The sequence below is a fragment of the Macrobrachium rosenbergii genome, chromosome 44 (assembly GCF_040412425.1).
Source record: "Macrobrachium rosenbergii isolate ZJJX-2024 chromosome 44, ASM4041242v1, whole genome shotgun sequence".
Lineage (NCBI taxonomy): Eukaryota > Metazoa > Arthropoda > Malacostraca > Decapoda > Palaemonidae > Macrobrachium > Macrobrachium rosenbergii.
The window spans coordinates 527215-539668 of NC_089784.1; the positions used below are offsets into that span (position 1 = coordinate 527215).

Below are 12454 nucleotides of genomic sequence, written 5' to 3' on the forward strand. Positions count from 1 at the left end.
TTTCGACGAAGTATCTTTGCGGATGAGCGCAAGCTTAGCAATACAGTGCCCGTTCCATAGAAGTGCATATCTGAAGACTGCAGTAACTACAGGCCAATTGCTATTCTCCCTGTTCTCTCCAAAATTGCAAAAAAACTTATTTCTACGCCACTATATAAGCATGTGGCATCTAAAGGATTGTTTGCTGATAGTCAATATGCATTAGTAAATTACAAGGCACTTATTTATAAACTTCAAAATCTTGGCGTGGACAGCAAGACTGAAGAAATGAAGCAGAATTGGAGATAACGTAAGGGGCTAAAAATTTGGTGAAGCTTGGGGCTGAAGGGCCGTGAATACAGCGTTATGTAGTGCTTACAGTGCAGCACGCGGTGTGCACTGAGGTAAATGACGCGGTCAAAAGTTTCTTTGGAAACGAATGAACGATCTGAGTCAAGGCCAGAAAAAACAAAGACAAATTTAACATATACATTCAAAAACCGGATTTTTTTTAATGTTGAAACGTTGTTCGTCATACTACTTAGCTGGTCTAGAAAAGGACTGTAATCGTGGTGAAGGTTTCTTTAGAATCTAAAGATACGTTGATGAAGAAGAACTTTTCGATGTTATATGATGGCATCTGGAATATCTTCTTTTTTTTTTCGGATAAAGGATAAATACCAAAACATTTTCTAAACTGGCCATAAACTTTCAGAAGCTTGTATAGACTCACTCAAATAAGTTTAAGTGTTTTCCTTTTAAAATGTTAACCTGTTATTGTCCTCTCTCTCTCTCTCTCTCTCTCTCTCTCTCTCTCTCTCTCTTTTTTTTAAAAATCTTATGATTATATTGAAAAGGATGTCTGAAATCTGAATATCCCATGTTTTATATGTAAATGACCATTTGAATTTTTGTATATTTAAATGTAATCACTTTTGTATATGTGTGTGTTTTAAGATCAGAGGATCACGTTACCAATATCATTTCTAAGCAGCCAGGTTATTCATCTGCTGATAGCCACACCTTTGGTGAATTATCTTTAATGTCAAAGTGGCTTATATGAGCAATTCCTGACTAAGTATATAGCACCCCGATCGATTATTTTATTCGCTGGAGGTGAATCTCAAGACAAATTCTTTCAAAGTGAGAATGACGTGAATTTGTATATGTCTTGTACTTTGCATTCTTCATATAGAATTATCTAATTCATGGCGAATTTTTGGAAAAATAATGTAATTATTTATTGTCATTGGTGAAGGGGGAGGGGGCGGGCGGAGGATGACATTTCTATCCAGTTGCTACGACCACGTATGCTTTTTTTTTTTTTTTTTTTTTGCTGCTTATGTGAACCCGGTGATTCGAATGATAAAGGAATTTAGAGATTATTGTTGGCTTGTACATCTTCATGCATTATTTTAAATGGACAATACTGTTATAGTTTGCCAAACGAGAGAGGGAGAGATTAAAAAAATTCAACAAGTATTACACTACTGCAATCAGTATGGTATGAAAATTAGCCATGGAAAAAAGAGATAGTGTAAGCACAAATAAAATAGGCCCACTGATGGGCAAATATGTATCTGTTCACGTTTTGTTCCTCATATTTTTTTATATAAAACACTTTTCTAAAATCTAAAGTTGGTATTTTTTGTACTTGGGACTCTGAGGAATGAGGTAGTTGGACTTGCCTCTGGCACAAAATACAGTCCAGTGTCTTGCTGGAAATAGGCTCAACATGCCATATTGAAAGAATTTGTCCACGTTGGTATTATTATTCTTGTAGTGAAATGACCCGTATCAAAGGCAACGTGTCTGTCAAGTGCTCTGTGTAAAAGCGCCTGACTTGCGCGACGTTTAAAGGAAATACGAAGAAGAAGAAGAAGAAGGAAGAAGAGAAAATAAGTACTGTAGAAATTATATCAAGTAAAGGGAAGATCAAACTATCATATGAACATTATCTCGTAATTATCGAAGCACGTAAAGATGGAACTATAAAGGAAATAGTGGAGAAGGATGAGTCAACCCAAATCGAGAGAGAGTCAGGAACTTGCTGTGAGCCTGTGAAATGTGTGACACATGGTTTCATTATGAATGCTCGGGTACAGAGGCCTGATACACACCCATATTTCGTAGTGATAACAAATTGTACATCCGTAATAACTGCAAGAAGCCTGAACAAAGAACACACAAAAAACTCATTGAAGATGAACTTGAAGAAATAAAAGAAAACAGAGATATTAACAAAATTGATTAAGGATTCGCCTCAGAAAACTAGTGACGTGATGATCAACATAGATAAAATGCAAAACAAAATTGGCAATGTTGATAAAGATGTAAAGACCATGACAAACATGGATAAAACTTATGCTGAATCACTAAAGACAAAAAAAAGGTGCCTCTGATCAAATCTACAAACGAAGAGAGCACAGCAGCAAATGAAGAGACAAATTATGAGTAAAATAACGGCGTCAGTTGAACAGGTTAAAATAACAAGAGATGGACACTTATTTGCAAGATTTTCAGACAGGAAAAACTTAGAAAAGGTAAAAATTGAGATTCAGGAAATCAGCAATACATCAGTAAATGAGAAGGGTAAACTTAAACCAAAAATAAAAGTAGTCTATATCCCGAAGGATGAAGAAGACATTGTCGATAACATTGTTACGAAAAGTCCATGGATTGGTAGCCTCATTTCTGAAAATGACGACCTGAAAGTTGTAAAGGAAATGATAGCCAAAGATGACAAATATAAACACTATCATCAAATGCACACCACAAATACGAAAGGCTATCTATGATAGAGGAGACAAATTGTGTTCACTGTATAGCCGTTGCAAGGTATTCGACTATTACATGCCCTGTCAATGCTATCAATGTCAGGAATTAGGTCACAGCTCAGCAAATTGTAAAAATGACCAAGCTTGCCCTAGATGTGGTGAAAATCACAAATCAAATGAATGTGCTAGCAACATCTTCAAGTGTAGAGTAAAGAAAGGTCATAGTAACACTAAACATAAAACATATGATGGCAATAAGTGCACAGTATATATACGGAATGGCTTTGAATAATCTGTAAATTTAATAAGAAGAAAGCAAATTACAGAAAAAAACTATACGGATAATACTGACGAGAAAGCACTGAAAGACTAATAATCTGTATAATTTAATAAGAAGAAAGCAAATTAAAAATAGAACTAAAGACTCTCCTATTTAGACTGCCAGGAGCAACGTACGATACTGACGAGAAAGAACTGAAAGACAATTATAAAATATATATATATAAAGAATCACCTTATCTTGAAAAGTACAAGGGCCCGACGGAGAGGGAATCATCCCTGTGGAGGACTGTACATAAAACCAACCAAAGTGAAACGGAAAGATACAGATATGCAATTTTATGACTACGTCATCGTCATCTTAACTTCATACACATCAAATAATTCCCCGAGAAGAGTAACGAGACAAATTTTTACCAAGACAACGATTTAGTCGGCATCAGTTCCAGGGACATTCCCTATTTTCACGTCATTATTGCCACGTCTCCCACGAACGACCGACTTGGAGATGATGTTTTTGTTATTGTAACGGGGTCGCAATTCAACGCTAAGGTCTTCGCGTATTACCCGACGATATTTAGCAGCCATGGTAATATAACTTTGGATTTTACACGCTGATCATGTGACATGTAACATTATGAGACCACATTCTTTATAAAAACGTTTTTGTGGAGCCATTTTCGCTTTAAAGGAACCCAATTCGGCCAGATTGCATCGGGGTCGAAATTAGGTTGGATCGTTTTACCGTGAAACTGTTTTACATTTTCCATTAAAAATGGTAACGTTATATATATATATTTGTGCAATGTTTTTATTAAAAAGATCTTCATTATTACGGTATATATTTTAGTGTTTTAGTCTTATTCGCACGGTAAAGAAACCATTACAATAACCTGCCGTACAGGACGCCATAGCTGTCAAACCCAACGTGGGCTGTAAGTTGGTTAATATAAGCTTAGGCTACTTAATGCTGTGGCTTGACTGTAGGTGAAGTAAATTCTGAGCCATTTGGAGTATAGGCTTGGGATAGCTTAAGCTAGTCAGGGTTGGTTGAGGCACATCCCCAGTTCGGTGGTCCGTCTGGTAAAACTGAAGACTACTACCGCAGCTTGCTCTCCGCAAGGTGACTGGAATATTTATTGCCTTTTGTCTATGCTTATGTTTTTGGTTTTGATTTATGGTATTTACCATCTTTTGCTTGTGTTTCTACATTTATCCCCAAGGGACGGCGGGATACCATATAAAATAATACCATGTAACCGAGGGTTTACTGGTTAAAATTTTGCTGCATTAGTTATGGAGGCGGTTGGGGATGGTATTGTCTTACCTTATAAGGTGTAATTTGATGAAGAGCTCTTTTCAAAAATGTAGGTTAGCCTACAATTTCGTTTTGTGTATTGGCAACTTAAAAAATAATGTCTTACATTGCTCCAATTTTGCATGTAATTTGGTAGTGGCCAAAACCAGAGAGGCTCTTTTCAAAAATGTCAGTTTTAACCTCCTAATTTCAGTTTGTGTATTGCCAGCCAACTTATAAAATTAATTTTCTTCTTGATGAGCAGGAAGTAGCCTTTTGTTCATGTAAATCTGCAAATGCATGACAAGAGTTTCTTATTTTTAATGTTTCATTAAAAAAAACAGTTTGAACGTGTATTTATTCTGCTGTGTGTGTTAATGAATATATGAAGAATAGCCTGAGTGGCTTTAATTGCGTTGATATTTCCTTTCTTCGAGTGTAAAATTGGTGTTTTGTTTTCAATTCCAGGTTTGGCTATTTTTGTTTATGTTCTTCAGGGGTTTTTTTACATTTGTCAGGGAAAGAGTATGATCTTTGATAGTATATTTTTACATCGTTATACAAAATGTATGAATCATAAACATTTTTTTGTTTTCCACTGTAAATATATTATAAAATGAACATATGTAGCTTTGTTTATTTATTTCTCGATGAGGATTTTTTTTTTCTTTTGGTTATGCCCAAGAGGGGACGGAAAGATTTTGATTTTGATGCTAATAAAATACCATTGCAAGCTGAAAGTTCATTCCAGTAATAGTGTACACATTTGAATAAGACCATTTTTGTCAAAATAATTTCAGATCATTCTGGGTCCCCATATTTTTTTCTTTTTTTCTTTTTTCAAAACTTTTTAGTTAATAATAATGGTCTTATTTTTGAAGAATTCATGAGTTTCAATACTGCTGCCTTATACTTCAGGTCTTTTGCTTTGTTTTGATGTGTAATTATACAGTTTTTTGATTTATCAACAAGAGAGGCAAAAAAGATTATTTCAATATGTGTTATTTTACGTCCGTCTTCTGGCTACTGCAAAAAATCACTTCCTCCAAAGAATAAGGGTTAATAATAATGTACTTTATTTTACTTTGTGAAAAACTTCTTTATAATTGTCTGTTCTACGTACAGTATACAGTCTTAAGAACAAGTTATGTAGGATGAGAAGGTCCAACTGACAAGTGTTAACCATTATTTTTAGGTAGGAAAAGCACCAAATTGTCATTTTCATGACTATATAATAGTTTGTGTGCATCCACTATCTAACGCACTGCATTTATGTTGTACCAGGTGTCTGTCATAAGCAATGTCGTCACTGGCCATGATGACATGATCCATGATGCCCAAATGGATTATTATGGAACCCGATTAGCCACATGTTCGTCTGACCGCTCTGTCAAAATCTTTGAAGTCAAAGGCACAACTCATACGCTGATAGCAGATCTCAGGGAACACGAAGGACCCGTAAGTATTACTGTTAGCAGACATTTTTAGATGTAATTTCAAAAAGCTAAAACTACTTGAATTTCGGTACATAGTGTAGGATTTTGTTACATTTTGTGAATACTGTTTATGAAAATGTATAATTGAGATGTTATTAGGAAAACTTGAAATGTAAAAATGTAAATTTCATGGTGATTGGGTATATGTTTGTACTTTCATATGAGTTTTTGTACTATCATTTGTTTTGATTTCCAAAACATTGTACATACAGTATTCATAAGATGTTTGGTAAGAAGTGTTGTTGAAAGGTTTCAATTTGAGTTTAGAATTGATTGGCGGGAGATGCAATTACTATTCAAGTCTTGAAGGTCTTATTTGAAATTTTTATTTTGAATAGTTTCTGGGAATCAATGTCTATCCCTGGAAACTGGTTAAACTATGTTATACAAGAAATTAAACTTTTTGACAAAGTAAAAGCAAGAGAAAATTTAACCCTTAGCTGAAAAAATGTACAAAAAATACTATGAACTTGATTTTAAGCAAAATCTAGTTTTGTACAGTAAAACAAGTTCTTATACAAACACATTAATTTTAAGTACCCAGAATTGTGGTGAGTGTCAGGGACACCAATTTGAAATGTCGTAAAGAAAGGTCCAAATCCTCTTAACTAACCAACTCAAGCAGTTCCATGATGTGTTGCTTGTTCATTCAGCACAATAGGTACAACGGATTGTACTCCAGGACCCACACTAATGAATCAGTAATCTTTGTGTTGTTGACCCAGTGGAGTGGACCAGGCATTTACAGTTGTAGCTCTTTTGCAACATTTCAAATTGATACACATGGATGCTCTGCACAGTAATGCTATTTATGACTTGGATATGTAAAATAGCTTCATTTGGGTATATGTAGTTGATGATAGGGTAAGCATATAATTTTGTGTTGAGGTTGCTAGATCTGTCTGGATATCCTTATAAAGGGTCAGAGAATTTTGTGTCCCAAGAATGTTTGAACAAATATATTAATGCTCTTGACACTTCCCTTTCATTCTGTTAAATATGGAAATTCTACATTACATTTTTGGAGTTGATGCCCTCAGGAATGTAATCCTTATAGTTTTTTATTGTCCAAATTTCCTCCTTCCTGTAGGTATGGCAGGTTGCATGGGCACATCCAGTATTTGGCAACATCTTGGCTTCTTGCAGCTATGACCGGAAAGTGATCATATGGCAGGAAGATGGTCACAAATGGAAAAAAATATATGAATATGCTAATCATGATTCTTCAGGTAAGATAGTCATTAAGTTTGTTGTGATTTTTGGGTATATTTTCTTTATTTTGATTTATTATAGTACAGAATTTAAAAAAAGACAGCATTATATGGTAAAAGTCACTAAGTTTCGGTTGAGTTAGTGTCTGGTAGTATTAATTCAACCCAATATCACTATAGGCAATTGTCCCTAGAGCAGACTATTTTATTTTGCTTTATGAAAGTAGTGAAAATATTTCTCTTAACTACAAGTTGCAACCATTTCAGAATGGTCACCTCATTATGATCTGTATAACATAACACTGTTTAAGATCTTTTGCGCTGTTACAAAGTCCTCCAGACAAGAATATAAATTTTTGGCTTTCTTGAACTGAAAGCTGCTGGAAATTTTAGATAAAAAAAAGTCTGTCATCTGTCTGTCTTTATGCATGCATGTGTGGCATAACCTTGGACATTTTTTACTTTTTAAAACTACTGGATAATTTTCAGCTAATCTGGTTACAAAACATCTGTGGGTAAAGGAAATTCAAATTTGTTAAGCTGGGTTGCCCTGCCCCTTTTGAAGAGATTAATAATTAAGAAATTTGTAAAACAAGGTTGAGGTTTTGTGGAACTTTCGTCTGTACAACTCCTGACGTAGATATGACACAATAAAATATACATATAGGATAGATCCATGATTGTTCAAACTGTGGCCCTGGGTACCAGGTTGGGCCCATTGTAGAGGTCCAAAGTGACTGGAATTTAACTGGTTTGAAGTTTGAGGATTTGATTAATCACAGGAGTTTCAATAATAATTAAATGGAATATTTTCTTCAACTTTGAAGCTATGCTACTAACCCTCTTTGAGACTATAAATGATAAAAAACTAAAAAAAAGTACATGTATAGAGTACACAGTAATACCTCACCCTACATCTTTAATTTGTTCCAAGAAATGCGACACAAGTTGAGGGGCCTGAGAAAGATTTGTAGGAAGAGGAGGGGCTACGTTGATGATGTTGAAGGTTGAATTTCTTCTTCATTAGGATTTGTGCACTGCAAGAATTGTTGGGAGTGATCATAACTGTTGCTTTTATTTTCATCCAAAATCAACTTAACAACTGAGTCATGCATTGTCCCCTCTACCTGAAGGAACCAGTTTATCGATGGCTAGATTTTTAATGTTACCTTACACATAATTCAAGTACAGTGCTCTCTCTCTCTCTCTCTCTCTCTCTCTCTCATTGTTATTGTTGGTCTGTAAGAAAGGTTACTGTACAACTTTTCTCAGTGAATATCTGGCAGTCCTGGTCGCTGTGAAATTTTGAGGGACAGTTGTATATATAGAAATATGCAGGAGAGTTCTGAAAATCTTTTCAAGAACAACAGGGCACAGAATGTCAAAGTACAGTGCAATCTTCTTCTGTAATGTAAAATGTGTTTAGACAGTGGTCCCATTGACCAGGCTAGGACCGGTAAAGATTTAAAATTTTGTCTGTAGGAGAATGTTAATCATACTTGCAAGTGCAGCAAGACTCAGGTGTGATCTTTAATTTCAGTGAACAGTGTATGCTGGGCACCACATGAATATGGAATGATTTTGGCATGTGCATCTTCCGATGGCTCCGTTTCTGTCTTGTCGTATGTCTCTGACACATGGGAATCCAAAAAGATCACCAATGCTCATTCTGTAAGTTAATCTCTCTCTTTTTCCTGAGTTGCCAAAATTTCTTTTGTTAACATTCATCATGGTATTTAAAATGAAACACAGTTATTGGGAATTGAATGTCAATAAAACTACATCATTTTAAGAAATCATTGGTCTGGTCACTAATTGTAGCTTGTAATATGAATATGAATGTTTTGTTACTTAGATTGGTTGCAACGCTGTCAGCTGGGCTCCTGCAGTGGCTTCGGGATCAGCTGATGGTTCCAATAACAGAGCTGGAGGACCTGTCCAACGTCTGGTAACCGGTGGATGCGATACGTATGTCAAGGTCTGGAGACTAGAAGCTTCAGGGGAGTGGGTTGAGGAATTCAAGCTAGAAGGCCACTCTGATTGGGTGCGTGATGTTGCCTGGGCTCCGTCTATTGGCCTCTCCCGTTCAGTTATTGCATCATGTTCCCAGGTGGGTGTGTCAGCAGAACCCTTTGCATAACTTTTTCTGGCTGAGAATATTAAATATAAATAATTGTTTCCACTTAGGTTTCATAGTACCGTAATGTTACTTGCTTGAGTAAGCTTTGATATTTTGTGCTGAGAATATTAAGTGTTAGTTTTTTTATCTGTTTCTACCTTGGTTTCATAGTACCTGTACTGTATTTTACTTGAGGAGGAGTTCTGATGATGTAAAAGAGACACTCTTTTTTTTCTCTTGCAGGATAGACGAGTTATAATTTGGGTGAACGATAGTACGACTGGGGTGTGGCACCACAGAGAACTGAATACTTTTGATGATGTCATCTGGCATGTTAGCTGGTCTGTAACTGGAAACATTTTAGCAGTGTCAGGCGGAGACAATAAGGTGAGTTCAAACTGATATTGTGTTGAAAATAGCTGTCACTGATATTTTTCAGTTGTTGTTTCAGTATGTGTAATTTTTGTTATGCTCATCCTGTGTATTAAATTTGGATAGCATACAGAATGGCAATATTTAATAATTAGTTTATGCCTTATTGTTCGCATCCATAGAGATTTTTGCTTGATGGGAAATTTAATATAAATAAGATAGGGTATACTGTAAAAAATTAGGAAGATTTTAATAACTGCCTATCAGGGTTATTCTTCAAAAACTTTTATAGTGGATATAAAAATTTGAAGACATTAAACTCATTAATAAGAATTAAATTAGTCACATCCAGAAATTCATTCAGAAGTTATAAATTGATGTAAAAGTTTGAATAATACAGTATCCTCCAACGTGAATAACTTGAAATATTAACTGTAGGTTATGAATTTTTATTCAGTCAACTTCATCATTCACTCAAACATTTTATAGATAGTTTAATCACATATTGCTGAAAAGAAGTTGAAATATTTCACGTAATGGCCTACCATATAAAGTTGAAACATTTTATAGATAGTTTAATCACATATTGCTGAAAAGAAGTTGTATAGATACCATATTTCACGTAATGTAATAAATTGCCTAACTGAATTCTGTAATAAAGTTGCCTCATAAAATTAATCAACTTTCATACAACTTGTCAGCTTTTATCTCTCCACTTTATTAACAAAAAATATCATGTATTCAATGAACAGTTAATTTTTTCAACTCTGTTTCACACATAAGCCATGCGCTAGTATTGGTATCTGTTCCAAAGACATTGAAGATTGTGACATCCACAAAAGCGAGTGAGTGAGTCATTACACTAAAACTTTTCAAATGATCTATCAAAAGTAATAGTTAAGAACTTATAATAAAAAGATGCGATGGAAAGGAGCATGTCATTCATAAGTGGGCCATGAGAAATTGATTAATTTAGGTTGATGGTGCTTATACAGTAATAGCAAAAACAAAATTAAGAACTGAATATTTAAGGGTTTTCCTACCTTTCAACAGAAAAAAATGTGATGGATAAAGTAGTTTTTCAAAATGTCATCCAAAATCATTCCTTAAGTGGGCCAGAAGTAAATTGTAACTAATTTGTTGCATAAATTGCTTTGAATCCTTATTACAATGCACATTAAGAGTAAGTTTAGGTCATTTTGATCCAAGAATATAATTATCAAAGTTCATTGTGAATATGGTAACTTAATGATTAAGGAGTAGACTGTACATCAAGAATCAGTAGTTAAGAAATGGTCTTAAGTTGGTGTAGGAAGCACGAAATGTGTTGTCCACTTGAATTTTGTTTCCATACTAATAAATAAAACTATACTTTATTAGATTTAAACATTTGCTGAAATTTGTTAAGATATTTGAGTTATAGATTCGAAATAAAGGCTTTGGAACTTATTACAATAATTTGGCCCTTAGGAATTACTGTACTGGATCCTGTTTTTCAATACTTAGGTTTTTCAGTAAAATAAAAAAAAATTGGGTTTTCGATTTTGTCGAGTTCTTGGCATAATCGGCATCTTTTTTTTTATTTCTAGGTTAGCCTATGGAAGGAAACTCTCGAAGGCGAATGGGTCTGCCTGAATGACTCCGCTGCCGTTCAAAATGCCGAGCAACGTACTTTGTAAACAAATTTTCTTTAATTAAATTTTGTACTATTTCTTTAGTGTTTTGTATAATTGAAGATTTCAAATTGTGTAAAAGGTGCCAGAAAGTCCTTTATTTTTTTCCTTGTTACTTTTTCAGATTTTTATTTTTTGTTTAGGAATACTGTACTCTCAAGGAATTAGAACAAACAGCATGAATTTTTAGAGAACTCCAGTGGAAATATATAGTTAGATATACTGTTTATGATTTTGGAGGAGTGAGGCTGAGTAAGTGTCTGGGTTGTGTACGTGAATGACAAAGATATCGTACTAGTATGTGTACAGTAGACAGTTAAGAAACGTCCTGGACACGTACAGTACTGTGTTAGGATTCGTTAATGTCTTTGTATTAAATTCATTGTAACAGTTACGAACGTCTTGGTGAGATCACGTGGAGTAAAGTATAGATGGCTAAGATAGTGACTGTAAGCATTTTCATCATTTGTTAATTATGATATTGGTTGCATTTGTATCTATATTCTTGTGCATTTTAGTTTCATTTTAAACAACAGCAATTTTGTATTTTTGAATGATGATGAATATTGTGGTAAACTTTATATATTGCTTGGTTAAATAAATTATAAAGAAATTTGTAAAAAAAATATTTTTTCCTGTCGTTGTTGGTGGAGAGAGTTTTGAATAAAATAGCACCAGCTTTTGTTATAAAAAATATTGTGATGTTTAGTAGTGTAGTTATTTTAATTTCTTTACTGCTTCTACTGACATTTGTAAGCATCACTTTTATGAAGGCACAAATCCAGATGTGTGATAATGAAATTCGTATTAGGAAACTGAACCCACTGAAAAAATGATTTGCAAAAATTATCAAACTTGCAAGTTTGAATTAGAAATGTATAAAATGGTTCTGATGACTTCGTCTGCTGAGAAGACACCATGTAAGGTGACCTTACTGCACGATACTAAAGGCAGGTAAAGTGAGTACTGTAAATGCTACTGTGTTCATGACAACTGTGTTTTGTGACAAATTTTCAAATAAAATCTCCCAGAAAAAAGATACTGTTAAATGAATATTTAAACAATGATGTATCTATGTAGAATACATAATTTTTTGTATCCAACTAGTTTATGTCATTACAGTACTTGGGATTTTAAGACAATAGAAGATTTTATGCAAATATTCAAATAGAAAAATTATTTTAAATGAATATATATGTACTTAGGTACATTCTGTTTACCTACTAACAGGAGAGATTTAGAAATATGTAC

The 12454-nt window shown here is 34.2% G+C and overlaps 1 protein-coding gene across 3 annotated transcripts; it reads left to right on the forward strand.

Annotated features, from left to right (window-relative positions):
- The first annotated feature begins 2113 nt into the window (after positions 1-2113).
- Sec13 (secretory 13) lies at positions 2114-11829 on the forward strand. 3 transcript variants are annotated; one of them, XM_067087587.1, is made up of 7 exons: positions 2114-3624; positions 5617-5790; positions 6919-7057; positions 8580-8710; positions 8895-9149; positions 9402-9545; positions 11120-11829. In XM_067087587.1, exons 1-7 carry the CDS (start codon positions 3622-3624, stop codon positions 11207-11209), a joined length of 936 nt encoding a protein of 311 aa, XP_066943688.1. In that variant the 5' UTR covers positions 2114-3621; the 3' UTR covers positions 11210-11829. The 3 variants fall into 3 exon arrangements, with proteins under 3 accessions (XP_066943688.1, XP_066943689.1, XP_066943687.1); XM_067087588.1 differs by lacking the exon at positions 2114-3624 and adding an exon at positions 3678-3813; XM_067087586.1 differs by lacking the exon at positions 2114-3624 and having other exon boundaries at positions 5605-5790.
- The last annotated feature ends 625 nt before the right edge of the window (positions 11830-12454 follow it).